The sequence below is a fragment of the Bubalus kerabau genome, chromosome X (assembly GCF_029407905.1).
Source record: "Bubalus kerabau isolate K-KA32 ecotype Philippines breed swamp buffalo chromosome X, PCC_UOA_SB_1v2, whole genome shotgun sequence".
Lineage (NCBI taxonomy): Eukaryota > Metazoa > Chordata > Mammalia > Artiodactyla > Bovidae > Bubalus > Bubalus kerabau.
In genome coordinates this window covers 95,568,926-95,585,837 of record NC_073647.1, presented here as the reverse complement: position 1 = coordinate 95,585,837, position 16,912 = coordinate 95,568,926, and the positions used below count along the sequence as shown (strand labels likewise).

The window sequence follows — 16,912 nt, the reverse complement described above, 5'->3', positions numbered from 1 at the left end:
AATTATTTCCTAGGATAAATTCATACTATTCTCCTTGGAAGAAAAGCTATGACCAACTTAGACAGCATATTAAATAGCAGAGACATTACTTTGCCAACAAAGGTCCATCTAGTCAAAGCTATGGTTTTTCCAGTAGTCATGTATGCATGTGAAAGTTAGACTATAAAGATAGCTGAGCACCAAAGAATTGATGCTTTTGAACTGTGGTGTTGGAGAAGACTCTTGAGAGTCCCTTGGACTGCAAGGAGATCCAACCAGTCCATCCTCACGGAAATCAGTCCTGAATATTTATTGGAAGGACTGATGCTGAAGCTGAAGCTCCACTACTTTGGCCACCTGATGGGAAGAACTGAGTCATTGGATAAGACCCTGATGCTGGGAAAGATTGAAGGCGGGAGGAGAAGGGGATGACAGAGGATGAGATGGTTGGATGGCATCACCGACTCAATGGACATGAGTTTGAGTAAACTCTGGGAGTTTGTGATGGACAGGGAGGCCTGGCGTGCTGCAGTCCATGGGGTTGCAAAGAGTTAGACGCGACTGAGTGGCTGAACTGAACTGAGGATAAATTCTCATAAGTACAATTTATGGGCCAAAGAACATGTATATTTTATTTTTACTACTATTGCCTAAATCAATAAAAACAACTGGATATCTCATTAGCAGTTTTTAAGCTAGAGTACTTGATGTGGAAGGTCTTAAGAACTTCTGGTAGACTGTGATAATTTTGTTAAGCACCAAAAAACATCATTGCAAATCCAAAAATTTGTGATGCTGTCGGTTTTATCTGTGGGTTCCCAAGCATGGAAAAAAATTTCATTGTTCTAAGAGAGCCTAGAAAAAGTGAATTTGCTCAGTTGTGTCTGACTCTTTGCAACCCCATGGACTGTAGCCCGACCAGGCTGCTCTGTCCATGGGGATTTTCCAGGCAAGAATACTGGAGTGGGTTGCCATTTCCTTCTCCAAGGGATCTTCCTCACCCAGGGATTGAACTTGGGTCTCCGATACTGCAGGCAGACGCTTTACCATTTGAGCCATCAGGGAAGTTCCATAGAGCCTAGAGGCTGGTCAATAATGGAAATTGAACTGAGAAAATTACACAAAGGAAAAGCAATGTCCCAAGTTCTATCAGCCACTGATATGTTATGGTAATAAGCATCTTAATCCACTACATATTTTTTTCTTAAAATACAAGAAAATTTCTCTGCTTTTTAGGAAAGTATATTTTGTTCTTAGGATTCATTCAGTTATCAAACTTTTGCTGTTCCTTGAAGCAAAGCACATTTGTGAAGTTACTTTTTTTTTTTTTAATTTTATTTTATTTTTAAACTTTACATAACTGTATTAAGTTTTGCCAAATATCAAAATGAATCCGCCACAACTGGGACGACCCAGAGGGATGGAATGGGGAGGGAGGAGGGAGGAGGGTTCAGGATGGGGAACACATGTATACCTGAAGTTACTTTTTAAGAGACTCAAAGTCTCATATTTACCATGACCCCTGTACATTTATCAATGTCAGAGCCATATTGCATCTGAGAGTATTGTGGATACTCTTTTTTATCACTTAAAAGGTTGTGTACCATTCCAGATTAGATCCAGGGAGTGTCTTGTTAGCTGCATTTATGATATGTGTCTTTCTGGCCAGAACAAGCCTGACATCTCAGTAAAATGAAGAGTGTTTCCTGCATTTAGTACATTCCTTGAAACAAATAACTGTTGTACTAAAACAATACTTTAAAAAGCTTAGGTAAAATTATAGGAAAATGTGTTTATGACCTTGGAGTATGGAAATTCTTGAGATAAACCAGTGATCAACCATAACATTAAAAGTTGATAAATTTGACACATTAAAATTTTGAATTTCTGTTCATCAGAAGACACCATTATAATGTGAAAAGGTAACCTACAAACTGAGAGAATGTATTTGTAGCACATGCAACAGACAAAGGATTGTTACCCAGAACATATAAAGGATTTCTAAAATCAGTTAAAAATAAAAGATACTCATTAGAAAAATGGTTTGACCATAATGATGGAGAATAGATTAACAGTTGCCAAGGATTGGAGTAGGGGAGGATGTGAATACAAATGGGAAGCCTGAGAAAGTGTTTTGGGAGTAATTGAACTGTTCTGTATCAGATTATTGTGATGGGTACATAAATCTATATGTGTATTAGAATTTATGAAGCTCTACATCAAAAAGGTCCATTTTAATGTGTGATAATTAAAAAATTAAAACAAAATTTAAGAAAATGGTTTGAACAGGCAATTTACAGAAGAGATGACCTATATGATCATTCTTACTAGTAATCAGGAAAATACAAGTTAAAAATCAAGTTAACATTTCATGCCATCAAATTTGCAAAAGTTACCTTGTCTGGAAGTTCCAATTTTTGGCCAGAATATTAAACACTGAGACATTTTCTGAACTGCTGGAGGGAGTGTAAATAGGTCAACCCCTTTGAAGAACAATATGGCAATATTTTTTAAAGTTGAATGTATGTATAATCTATGACCCAGCACTTCTACTTCTAGGTGAATTCCTAGAGAGATTCTTTCATGATAAGTCAGGAGACATGCACATGAATATACACTTGACCCTTGAAAAACATGGGTTTGAACTATATGGTCCATTTACACACTTTTTTTTTTTCTCTAAATACATACTATAGTACTACAAAATCTTTGGTTGATGAAATCAGAGGGGTCAATTGTAATTTAAAGGCACATTGTTTATAATAGCAAGAAATTAGAAACAGCTTAAATCTCAGTGAGCAAGAGAATGGATAAATAAATTAGAATAATTAATAATAATAATTAGATAAATAAAGTAGAATAATATACATTAGAGGAAAAGGAATAAACTAGAGCTACATGAATCAATATAGATGAATATCACAAACAGTGCTGAACAAAAAAGAGGAAGCTGCAGACTAATATTTGAATACAATGAAACAGTTTATATAAAGTTTAAAAAATCCCCAATCGATATATTACTTCAAAATACAAACCTCAGTGATCAAAGAGAAGATTCAATAGTAATTGAATCTTTTTTTCCTTTGGTATGTTAACATTTTTGTGGGTGACTGAAATAATTATATATAGATGATACAGATACAGCTCAATATATATATATATATGGAAGATTAGAAGTCTTCCCAAAGGTGGTTCAGCTCAGTCATATCCGAATCTTTGTGACCCCATGGACTGCAGCACGTCAGGCTTCCCTGTCCATCACCAACTCCCGTAGCTTGCTCAAACTTATGTTCATCGAGTCAGTGATGCCATCCAACCATCTCATCCTCTGTCATCCCCTTCTTCTCCTGCCTTCAGTCTTTCCTAGCATCAGGGTCTTTTCTAATGAGTCAGCCCTTCTCATCAAGTGGCCAAAGTATTGGAGCTTCAGCTGCAGCATCAGTGTTTCCAATGAATATTCAGGATTGATTTTCTTTAGGACTGACTGGTTTGAGCCTTCTCCAACACCACAGTTCCCAGGTAGTGCTAGTGGTAAAGAATCTACCCGTCAGTGCAGGAGACTTATGAGACGTTTGTTCAATACCTAGGTCAGGAAGATCCCCTCGTGGAGGGCATGGCAATCCACTGCAGTATTCTTGCCTGGAGAATCCCGTGGACAGAGGATCCTAGTGGGCTGCAGTCCATAGAGTCACAAAGTGTCAGACATGACTGAAGCGACTTAGCACACACGTACTTAGAAGTGTACATAGAAAGGCATGAAAATGATAAGGGAGAAATTTTAGATGGCATTTAATTTCGCTGCAATGAAGGTTGAAGTGGTCAGGGATGAAGCACACCATAGAAATTCAGCTGTGTTGGCAATGTTTTGTTTCTCAGTTGAGTAGTAGGGATATGCGTATTCACTGTATTATCCTTCATGATATATTATAAATTTTAAACATTAAAAAGTGTTTTGTTAAGAGTATTAGATTGGATTTAGAGTCAGGAAGACACCCTAGCTTGCCTCTCAACAAGTGTAAGACCTTAGGCAAGTCATTTCCAGAAACATTTGGGGCAGCTTTTATGACCGCAAATCTTGGGGCCTATTTCAGCTCATTGTCAGACTATATGTAACAGACACTTGCCAATGACTGTCTGGCAATGTCTGTGCTGGTTTTCTCTGTTGGACTGAAATTCATAAATAAAAAAGGAAAATCATGCAGAAAGGGCCCAGAATACTAAAAGAAAACCTGTGCAATGTCAAAACCCTTGGTTTTGTTCTAACACCTACCTTACCACACTGTGTTTTAATTGTTTTAAGTTCTTTATTCTATGCCTGGTTACTGTGATATCTTGTAGAAAGGTGCTAGGCCTACAAATATAAGGTTTTACATGATTGAGAACCAACCACCTACATTAAAAGACCCGAAGAAAGCGAACCTCAGTGATCAAAGAGAAGATTCAATAATAGTTGTTTTTTTCCTTTTGTATGTTAACATTTTTTGGGTGACTGAAATAATTATGTATAGATGATACAGATACTAAGATTTCTGAGATGCACCCATACCAACCTTTCTGTGAACATTCTCTGTATTAAAATGTACACCCATGGCGGATACATGTTGATGTATGGCAAAACCAATACAATATTGTAAAGTAAAAAATATATATATAATAATAATAATAATTTTTTAAAAAATGTACTTTGGCTTTTTATCATTTGAAATAGGTTATTCAAAGGATGACTTTTTTTCAAAACTTATTTTAGAAAAATGGTTCACCTATCATGCATGATACCTGATGTCACTGAATTATGTTGCTCTTAATCACAACTGTGCACAGTGGTAAAGAATTCGCCTGCCAGTGCAGGAGATACAAGAGACATGGGTTCAGTCCCAGGGTTGGGAACATCCCCTGGAGTAGTAAATGGCAACCCACTCCAGTATTCTTGCCTGGGAGATTCCATGGACAGAGAAGCCTGGTGGGGTAAAATCCATGGGATCACAAAGAGCTGGACATGACTGAGAGACTGAACACACAGTCACGACTATTTTAATTTATATTTGAGAGAGAATGTGCTTTACTTTCTAATATTTCATTTATATAAAATAGACCAGATTTCTGATTTGTTTTTTTAGATGTACAGCTCAAAGGATCCTAGAAATCAGAGTTGGAAGCAAAGAGTGACTTAGTTTGCTGAGAAGCCTGAGGTTGTTACTTAAAAATTGTCCCATCTATGAAGTATTATTACAAGAGAATGTAAACCACCAGTTCTTTCTCTTGCAAGGACAAAGCCAAAAGAAAAACCCTTAAACTATATTGGAAATTTTAGGTTACACATAAGGAAGAAATGCTTAATAATGAAATTTATTAGTTACTTTATCAGTCAACCAAGGCAGATAGCTGAATCTCACTCCTGTGAAAAGCCTCATGAATTAGGATAGGCAGTTGTCTAACATGATTGGCTAATGGAAATGATTTTCATGTAACTTAATGGTCTGTTAGTATGCCTCCCAAACTTTGGATTATATAAAAATTATTTAATTTAAATCTGTTACCAAAATAAATGTGTTGTTTTTAATATTATGTCAAATGGTTTAAAACTTTACAATGAATATCTACAAAATTGGCATAGAAATCTAGACTACCCTGCTGCTCATTAATATGTTGTCATGGAATCTTTGTTATTGATCTTGTTATTATTGTTTAAGCTGGAATATTATCTAATAGATTGGAAACTGAGGAGCAGAGTTAAGTAACTTGCCTCAATTCATAAAGTGTCACATGATTAGAACCCAGAGCCTAGTTCCTTATTTCTCCTTTTGGTTCAGAGATTTTATCTCAACAACCTAATGACTTTGGGCTGTCCTATTCTGGGACTGCTTGGTGGTGAGGAGTTCTTGAACAAAGCTTTCTGAAATACCCTAATTCTCCTGAGATATGCCCTGAACTAACTTACTTTAATGTAAAATTCTGTTCTGTATCACAGCTACAAGAAGTGTAGAAGCTTCAGCAACCTAAAATTAAGAAGCACTTTGGCCTTTTCTGCCTCTGAAGGGGCCTGGTTAGTCATGTGTACTCAGTGTACTCCACGGCTCTCAGGGGAACCATCCATGTCTGCTTTTGCTCTGTACTGAATCTACAGTGCTTGGCACAGAGTGTACTCAAATATCTGTTAATTTTGTGAATAGGTATGAATGAAATTAACTTTCTTTATTATCAACCAGACATATGCTGTTGCACAGAGCCACTGGCTATTTTTAAAGCTGGGTGAATCTTATCTTCTATTTTTCAAAATGCCTTTCCAAAATAAATGTAATTTTTTACCCTCTCTTGCTTAGAAAAGTGAGACAAAGCTACTAAACTAAAAAAAACCTTTCACTATTTCCCAGGTAAAAACTTCCATGTTAGTATGTCTATTTGGTTAAAGTCCAACTCACTGCAGCAATTAAGAACTTGTTGTACTGTTAAACTCGGCACAACACAAAATGCTTTAATTAAGCAACCACATGCCTAAGATACTGGCTGAAATTAAGCAGCTGTGGTCCCTGCTTGTACTCTAGTTCAGACAGGACTGATCAGGACATGCTGTATGTGTAAAATGACTAAAAACGATGTAAATGACAGATAGGTGTTCTAAATTATTTACATGTGTGTGTTTGCCTTGTTTATAATATGCTCTGATATAGGGAAACACAATACACAGAAGCTTGAATTTTAAGATGGACAAGCTAAAGTTTAGGTTACAGCATATCTACCATTTATTGACTACCTACTATGTGCCAGGCATGATGCTGGGGCTCTCTATATTTTTTTCATTCTCACACACACAAAAAAAAACCCACCATATGTCAGATATTATCTTCAATATGTAGACAGGAATAGGCTTGAAGAAGTTAAGTATTTTACCCATTGTTATCTGAGTTGATAATCCATGATTTTCCTATGGTACCATCATACGTTTTGTGTTATAGTAGAAGGAACACTGGATATGTAATCAAGATATCCGATTTTGAAACCTTGTTCTCCCTTGAGGAACTCACCTAATCACTCTAGACTTCAATTTTCCTCTGAATAATGGAGAAGGATCATTTATTAATGTTAGGACATGTCTGTGGTGACAATATTTTCTAAATGCATAGTCTTGACTGGTTTTATGAAACAGGAAAGAGTATTTAATACTGGGTTTATCAACAAAGTTATTAGTATTTTATTGGAAATACGTATTTATTCATCCAAAAAGTATTTGTTGAGTACTTAACATATGCAAGGCACTGTGCTATTCACTGGAGATAAGGTGGTATGGGGGAGACAAAAAGGCAATGAATCCCACCGTTGTGGAGTTTATGATGATTTAGTGGGAAATATAGGCATCAGAGGGCTTCCCTGGTGGCTCAGATGGTAAAGACTCTGCCTGCAATGTGGGACAATCAGGTTCGATCTCTGGGTCAGGAAGATCCCCTGTAGAAGGGAATGGAAACCCATTCCAGTATTCTTGCCTGGAGAATTCCATGGACAGAAGCGTCTAGCAGGCTATAGTCAATGGGGTTGCAAAGAGTCGGACGTGACTGGACAACTAACACACACACACACAAACATTAGACATCACCAATAAATGTAAATTTTACAACTGTGTTACATGGTGCAAAAGAGAGAAATACACAGTAGCTAGGACATGGAAGCAACCTAGATGTCCATCAGTAGACAAATGAATAAGACGGCTGTGGTACATATATAGAATGGGATGTTACTCAGCCATTAAAAAGAATGCATTTGAATCAGTTCTAATGAGGTGGATGAAACTGGAGCCTATTATACAGAGTGAAGTAAGTCAGAAAGAAAAAACACCAATACAGTGTTTTAACGCATATATATGGAATTTAGAAAGATGGTAACAATGACCCAATATGCGAGACAGCAAAACATACACAGATGTAAAGAATAGACTTTTGGTCTCTGTGGGAGAAGGCGAAGGTGGGATGATTTGAGAGACTAGGATTGAAACATGTATATAACCGTATGTGAAATAGATTGCCAGTCCAGGTTTGATGCATGAGACAGGGTGCTAGGGGCTGGTGCACTGGGATGACCCTGAGGGATGGGAGGGGGAGGGAGGTGGGAAGGGTGTTCAGGATGGGGAACACATGTACTCCCATGGCTGATTCATGTCAATGTATGGTACTCCCATGGCTGATTCATGTCAATGTATGGCAAAACCCACTACAATATTGTAAAGTAATTAGCCTCCAACTAAAATAAATCAATTTTAAAAAGAAAGAAAAAAAATGTGTGGCAAAAACCACTGTAATATTGTAAAGTAATTAGCCTCCAATTAAAATAAACAAATTAAAAAAGAAAAGCGAGAAATATCATGGCATGAAAGCATATGATAGGATACTCAGTCGTGCAATAAATGAGGATTTCTTGAATAAGTGATGATAAGGCAGAGATCTGAAGAAAGAGTAGGAGTTAAATAGAGTAGGGAACTGGTAAGAGATTTCTAAGCAAAAGGAATGAGATGCACAAGGGCCTGTGGTGGCGAGAGCATGGCAAATCTGAACAGATGAAGGGATTCAAGTATAGCTGGAGCAAAGAGAGGAAGAGTGAAAGAATGAAGCAAGAGGAAGCTTAAAGGGTAGGTAGAATGTAAACCATACCAGGGCTCATAGACCATGTTAAGAGCTTGGTTAACTTTTGGTTAAATCCCGCTTGCTTTTTTGAAGAGAATGATAGAATTTATATTATATTATTTATGTTTACCCAGCATTTGTACAGAGAAGTTATATGGTTTTTATAGAGAGGTTATATGGTTATATGCACACCTCAACCAATTAAAAGGAGTAAGCAATAATTGGAAATATGACTAATCAATGACATGCAGTTGTGAATGGGACCTAGGAAAAAATTCTGTAGATAAGGAGAATTAAAACTCTGACACATAGTATCTTAAGAGGATTTAATCCACTAAGTAGGCAAAATGCAACATGTATTTTTTGACCAGCTATTTTATGCAATACTACTAAATAAGAAAAATAATGCTGTATATGAGTAAGAGTTAAAATGAGTGGAATAGATAAGTACTGATGGAACTGAGGGAAGGAAGAAATGACTGTGGCCTAGAATGGTCTAGGGAAGCATTATGACGATAATTAGAATTGAATTCATCCCTGGATACTGGGCAGGATATGTAGAATGGAGCACACTAGATAATTCTTCAGTTCAGCTCAGTCGCTCAGTTGTGTCCAACTCTTTGCAACCCCATGAACCACAGCACACCAGGCCTCCCTGTCCATCACCAACTTCCGGAGTCCACCCAAACCCATGTCCATCGAGTCAGTGATGCCATCCAACCATCTCATCCTCTGTCGTCCCCTTCTCCTCCTGCCCTCAATCTTTCCCAGCATCAGGGTCTTTTCAAATGAGTCAGCTCTTCGCATCAGGTGGCCAAATTACTGGAGTTTCAGCTTCAACATCAGTCCTTCCAATGAACACCCAGGACTGATCTCTTTTAGGATGAACTGGTTGGATCTCCTTGCAGTCCAAGGGATTCTCAAGAGTCTTTTACAACACCACACTTCAAAAACATCAATTCTTCAGCACTCAGCTTTCTTCACAGTCCAACTCTCACATCCATACATGAGTACTGGAAAAAAAATAAAGTCTGACACTGTTCCCACTGTTTCCCCATCTGTTTCCCATGAAGTGATGGGACCAGATGCCATGATCTTCGTTTTCTGAATGTTGAGCTTTAAGCCAACTTTTTCACTCTCCACTTTCACTTTCATCAAGAGGCTTTTTAGTTCCTCTTCACTTTCTGCCATAAGGGTGGTGTCATCTGCATATCTGAGGTTATTGATATTTCTCCTGGCAAATCTTCATTCCAACTTGTGCTTCCTCCAGCCCAGCGTTTCTCATGATGTACTCTGCATAGAAGTTAAATAAGCAGGGTGACAATATACAGCCTTGACGTACTCCTTTTCCTATTTGGAACCAGTCTGTTGTTCTATGTCCAGTTCTAACTGTTGCTTCCTGACCTGCATATAGGTTTCTCAAGACGCAGGTCAGGTGATCTGATATTCCCATCTCTTTCAGAATTTTCCACAGTTTATTGTGATCCACACAGGCAAAGGCTTTGGCATAGTCAATAAAGCAGAAATAGATGTTTTTCTGGAACTCTCTTGCTTTTTCCATGATCCAGTGGATGTTGGCGATTTGATCTCTGGTTCCTCTGCCTTTTCTAAAACCAGCTTGAACATCTGGAAGTTCACGGTTCACATATTGCTGAAGCTTCTTACTGTGTCTCAGAAATACAAATAATAATTTCATATTTTGGAGCATAGATGAGCAGAAATTGATTTATTAGTCTTTGCTTCTGCTACCACAATTCTCCCGTTTACAGTACATCTTCTAAAGACAAGTTGGGGAGTTATTTCCTAGACCAGATCTTGTGTGTATCCACTTAGCAACTACTTCTAACAACACACACTTTCAGAGTATTACAGTACCTTAGAGACAATCTGATCTACTTCCTTTATTGGATAGAGTGGGAAACATGTTCCTGTCATACACTGGATCAGAGCTATCAGTTTCCATCCATCTGATTATTAAAAAGAAATACTCAGAGAGATATCATTTAAAGAGAGAAGCAAGGGCCGGAGAAGACCTGAGTGTGTCAGTATATTTAATGTGAACTTTAATCAGAAGACTCAGCTTCCAATCCTGGTACTACCAGAGACCTTAAGTAAATCACTCACTATTTCTGAACTTAAATTTTCTCAAATATAGAATGGGGCTAAGAAAAATACTTTCTCCACAAGTAGGTATAAAGGGTAAATGAGATTACAAATAAAAATTTTTATAATAAAAACACTTCATAAATTATGAAGTTTTATACAAATATGCATCACTGTCGTGACACAATACACCAAACCAAATTATATTACCAGCAACAGCAACTGTACTGACCTTAGACTTGTATTTTAGCTTCTTTTTTCTTATTCCTGTTTTGTTAATTTTATTATCTATTTATTTATATTCATTATATATCCTTTATCATAGGAAAAGTATACAAATTATCACAAACCAAAGGAAGAGACCCATAGAGCAGAGTCAGAGAGGATTCCAAACATGAAGCTTCCATTATCCTCATTAACCCTTCTTGTTACACATGAAGTATTGCCAGTCCAGGGAGCTTACCTGAGTCTTGGTGTCCAGACTCTTTATTGAGGCTTGATTACATACACATGATTGGTTTATTGATTGCCCATGTGGCTGAACTCAGTCTTTAGGTCAATTGATACTGCATGACACAAAGAACACATCCTAAGTGATATAGCTGGTCTTTGTGGCATGGCCAGCCCCTACTCTAGGGTTCTCAGATTTGTAATATCATACCTGTACTTCTGGAAGAAGTTGGATGCAGATAAGATCTTGCTGGCAAATACTATGTTTCATAACAGGTCTATTCAGTTATGCCCGATGAGTAGCAGGATAATATGTGTTGTATCAATTTGAAGGTGAAGACAAAATACAGCTGAGAGGATATTGACTATATTAATCAAATCTATGAAAGCCCTGAAATTAAAAGACACTTACACCTTGGAAGAAAAGTTATGACCAACCTAGATAGCATATTCAAAAGCAGAGACATTACTTTGCCAACAAAGGTCTGTCTAGTCAAGGCTATGGTTTTTCCAGTGGTCATTTATGGATGTGAGAGTTGGACTGTGAAGAAAGCTGAGTGCCAAAGAATGGATGCTTTTAAACTGTGGTGTTGGAGAAGACTCTTGAGAGTCCCTTGGACTGCAAGGAGATCCAACCATTGCATTCTGAAGGAGATCAGCCCTGGGTGTTCTTTGGAAGGAATGATGCTAAAGCTGAAACTCCAGTACTTTGGCCACCTCATGTGAAGAGTTGACTCATTGGAAAAGACGCTGATGCTGGGAGGGATTGGAGGCAGGAGGAGAAGGGGATGACAGAGGATGAGATGGCTGGATGGCATCACTGACTCGATGGACGTCAGTCTGAGTGAACTCCGGGAGTTGGTGATGGACAGGGAGGTCTGGCGTGCTGTGATTCATGGGGTCACAAAGAGTTGGACACGACTGAGCGACTGAACTGAACTGATGAAAGAAAAATATATCCAATAGTTGATAGGATAGAGTGCATAATTTTAAGATTTTCTCAGTTCATGTACTGTTGAAGCCTAGCTTGAAGGACTTTGAGCATTACTTTGCTAGCATGTGAAATGAGTGCAATTGTGCGGTAGTTTGAACATTCTTTGGCATTGCCTTTCTTTGGGATTAGAATGAAAACTGACAGTTTCCAGTCTTGTGGTCACTGCTGAGTTTTTCAGATTTGCTGGCATATTGAGTGCAGCACTTGGACAGCAGCATCTTTTAGGATTTGAAACAGCTCAGCTGGAATTCCATTACCTCCACTAGCTTTGTTCCCAGTGATGCTTCCTAAGGCCCACTTGACTTTGCATCCAGGATGTCTGGCTCTAGGTGAGTGATCACACCATCGTGAGTGGGTCATTAAGATATTTTTGTATCATTCGTCTATGTATTCTTGCCACGTCTTCTTAAGATCTTCTGCTTCTGTTAGGTCCGTACCGTTTTTGTCCTCTATTGTGCCCATCTTTGCATGAAATTTTCCCTTGGTGTCTCTAATTTTCTTGAAGGGATCTGTAGTCTTTCTCATTCTTTTGTCTTCCTCTGTTTCTTTGCGTTGTTCACTTTAAAAGGTTTTCTTATCTCTCCTTTGTATTCTCTGGAACTCTGCATTTAGATTGGTATATCTTTCATTTTCTCCGTGCCTTTTGCTTCTCTTTTCTCAGCTATTTGTAAGGCTTCTCAGACAAGCACTTTTCCTTTTTGCATTTCTTTTTCTTGGGGATGGTTTTGATCACCACCTCCTGTGCAATGTTACAAACTTCCATGCATACTTCTTCAGGCACTCTATCAGATCTAATCCCTTGAATCTATTTCTCACCTTCACTGTATAATTGTGAGGAATTTGATTTAGGTCATACCTGAATGGCCTAGTGGTTTTCCATACTTTCTTAAATTTATTCTGAATTTGGCAATAAGGAGTTCATGATCTGAGCCACAGTCAGCTCCCGGTCTTGTTTTTGCTGACTGTATAGAACTTTTCCATCTTCGGCTACAAAGAATATAATCAATCTGTTTTCAGTATTGACCATCTGGTGATGTCTATATGTAGAATCATCTCTTGTATTGTTGGAAGAGGGTGTTTGCTATGACCAGCGCGTTCTCTGGGCAAAACTGTGTTAGCCTTTGCCTTGCTTCATTTTGTACCCCGAGACCAAACTTGCCTGTTACTCCAGATATCTCTTGACTTCTTACTTTTTCAGTCCAGTCCCCTATGATGAAAGTGTAGTGCAGCACAACTCATAGCACAAGCTGGCCAGCAGGCAGCAGCACAGCTCAAAGTGTACCCTAGCCAACAGACAGCAAAGCAAAAGGAAGAGAAGAAAGACCCCCAGGTGGTGATAGCTGTTGCTTCAACATCCTACTGTTTGCTGATTGTTTCGTTGTTGCCCCGCAAGGGGTGGGATCAATTCCCCCACCAAGAATATTGATGTCTGATACCGTACACTTACTAAGAGGCTTGAAAAAGTTTATTACTGACATTATGGAGTTTTCTGGGAGAGGGTAGAGCTGGCTCCCAAGCTGGTCAGAAATGGCTTGAGTGAAGGGAAAGGAAAGTGACTTTGGTTTTTTGTGTGGTTAGTTGTTGGGTTTACTACCCTGGCTGTGACTTGCATGGTTTGAACTTCCCTGTCAGCACCATGGGTAGGAGGTCCAAGCCTTTCTTATCATCTCACCCTTATGTGGGGCAAAAAAGAGAAAGAAAAGAGGGGTAGGGCTTAATCTATCATTGGTTACACATAAAATTGGAATTAGACTTTTTATTACAGTTTATCATGTCTAGAAACACATTCCAGAGCCACCAGTAGAAGGCAAAAAAGAAGCTTGCCAGATAAAGACTAGAATGAAAAGGAAAACATGTTTAATTGTTTAACTACTAGTATTTTAAAAATATTGTTATTAATAATCTCAGATTTCTTCTTGTCAAATTGATCTGCATTCTTTTTCCCCTTATACTGATACTTCAAATGTAATGGTGATATTTACTTCCCTCCCACTCCATAATTCTGTTTTTTTCAGAGCCATATGTAACATTAATGTTATACTTTATTTTGAAAATACATGGTTTTATATCTAAAGATTTCTCTTTTTAAAACATTATTGGAGTGTACTGGATTTACAATATTGTGTTATTTTCAGGTGTACAACATCGTGATTCACTTACATATTTACAAGACACAAACAAACTCCCAGACTTCAAAAACAAACTTGTGGTTACCAAAGGGCAAATATTGAAGGGAGGGATAAATTAGGAGCTTGGGATTGACATATTAATAATAACCTATATGGGGAAAAGAATATAAAATATATATATATATAACAAAATATTAAGTAGAGTTTCCTGTGCTACACAGTAGGTCCTTCCTGGTTATCTATTTTATATATCATACTGTGTTTATGTCAATTCCAAGCTCCCAATTTATCCACCCCCCTCAACGTTTCCCCTTTGGTAACCACAAGTTTGTTTTTGAATCTGTGAGTCTGTTTCTGTCTTATAAATAGTTTTGTTTGTATCTTTTTTTATATTCCACATGTAAGTTATACCATATATTTGTCTTTCTCTTCCTGAGTTACTTCACTTAGAATGATAACCTCTGAGTCCATCTATGTTGCCACAAATAGCATTATTTCTTTTTTTTGGTCCTAGTAATATTCCTGTGTGTGTGTGTGTGTGTGTGTGTGTGTGTGTGTGTGTGTATCAAATCTTCTTTACCCATTCCTCTTTCGATGGACATTTAAGTTACTTCCATGTCTTTATCTGTCTTCAAGCCAAATATTGCCTCACAGAAACTGAGACCTCTGGTCTTCATCCATGGACTGCATATTATAACTCAAACTAGTTGTGCTGTCTTGAAGAAACTGTTTGTTCTGTGCCTCATGTTATTCATCTGTAAATTGATCCATCCAACAAAAGGTTTTTAGGTGTCTTCTTTGAGATAGATGTTGATCAAGGTGCTGAAAGTACAAAGCTGAGTGAGACTTGGTCCCTGCAAAGATCTCACAATCTGGTGAGGCAGTTGCAGTCTGGTATGGTAACTGCCATGTTAAAAGGATGCATATGATGCTGGGAATAATAATTATATGGAATGTATCTTTACTGTCTTCCTCACTAGGAAAGGAATAAATTGAGAACAATCATATTCAAGTACTTTTGGCTATATAAAGCAAAACAAAAGCACAAATAGACACCCTGCCTCCTTTAGTCTAATATATTCATTTTGTGCTTAAGTACTGAGAGCTTTCAGTACTCTTAAAATTATTTTTGGAATTTGAATTACTTTGGGAGAGTGTTTGATATATTTCTAATTAAGATTCAATTTTTGTTTTTAATTGTCTTATTCTCCAGATTATGGAACTGTGTGTTCCTCTTACCATAATGGCTGAATGTTCCTGGAGCAAATGGCACAACTGTGGAGATTGTTAATACTACAAAATTGTGGTTTCTAAAGACTGCAACTGAACCCTTCGCACATCATTTAACAATCCTTGTATATATCCTTAATTATTCCCCTCTCCTGTTGGCAGTGGCTGCCATTGCAAACCTTTACCACCTTTCACATGGTCACTGCTGTGTGCTTTCACCTTGATATAATCCTTGCCAGCCTCATCAGTCTCAGGTCCTTTCATTCTCTAAGACACCAGTATATATCTATTCAGTGAGCCATGTTGCTTTAAGTACCTTTGCACATGCTAGTCCGCTGCCTAGAATAAACACTAGACTTAACTAACATCTATTGTTTTTAAGACTCAGCTCATGAATCTCCATTCTGTGAGGCCATCTTTGACAGCCAAAGCATAAATGCCCACTCCTTCCTTTGCGCCACCACTAGATATAATATTTTTTGCTACTATAGAATATATTACATAGTATTACACTTTTTTTACCTTTATTAACTATTTCCTCTAATAAACTGTGAAGTCCTAGAGATCAGGTACTACCTCATATGTCTTTGAATCTCCAGCTCCTAGTATAATGCTTAGCACGAACATATTCAATAAATATTTATTGAGGGAGGAAAGGGAAGGAAACAACATAAATATTAGAAATATACAGCTTCTTTGAGAAACTACTTTTATTTTATTACTCTCAACTTTCAAGTTAATTTTCAGTGGTATATTCCTATTTCCCTTTTCTCTCAACCTCTAGGAAAATTACTTTCCATTTAATAGATACTGAAAACTTCTTTTAAAGAACTTCAACAAAGACAGCTGTCTGACAGCTGTACACCATCTGTGCTTTCAGGCCTGGATAAATACATCTGGTTACTTGAGAATAGAAGCTCTTTACTAAAGGAGTGTCCCAGGCAGGCTGGTGGTGATTAGTATTCCACAAATATCCCTTGCATTGTCTCGCTTTGACATGATAATGTATACAACTTGTCCCTCTAAATTATAAAGTTTCTTTTTGTTTGTGCATGTCAATGAAAGTAAAAAAAAAAAGAAAAAAAGAAGTATTAGCATGTTGCTACATTTTGCTCATAAAAATCGCTTTTATTGTAAAAGACATCACAACACAGTAAGTGATTGATCCAGAGATGTGTGTACATGTGTACCCACATATTCACCAACTCAATGGACATGAGTTTGGGTAAACTCTGGGAGTTGGTGATAGACAGGGAAGCCTGGCATTCTGTAGTCCAGGGGGTTGCAAAGAGTCGAACACAACTGAGCAGCTGAACTGAACTCAACTGACTATGTATCTCAGATTTCAAAGCTGTGATCCAGATTTATCCAATATACTTTATGTTACATTCTGTAATGAAGGAGTAAAATACTGCTTA

General features: G+C 37.6%; 1 protein-coding gene across 10 annotated transcripts in view; it reads left to right on the top strand.

The window, feature by feature from the left end:
* Positions 1 to 16,912, top strand: part of EDA (ectodysplasin A) — a 481,432-nt gene that overhangs the window by 259,381 nt on the left and 205,139 nt on the right. For 3 of the 10 annotated variants that reach the window (XM_055564602.1, XM_055564606.1, XM_055564609.1), the window contains one exon: positions 15,478 to 16,553. The exons of the other annotated variants lie outside the window; for them this stretch is intronic. Coding sequence is in view for 1 of the 3 variants with exons in the window: in XM_055564606.1 (XP_055420581.1) it covers positions 15,478 to 15,555 (78 nt within the window). In the remaining 2 variants the exon portion in view is untranslated. Of the gene's footprint in view, positions 1 to 15,477; positions 16,554 to 16,912 lie in introns of those variants that run through there. 10 annotated transcript variants of the gene reach the window in all.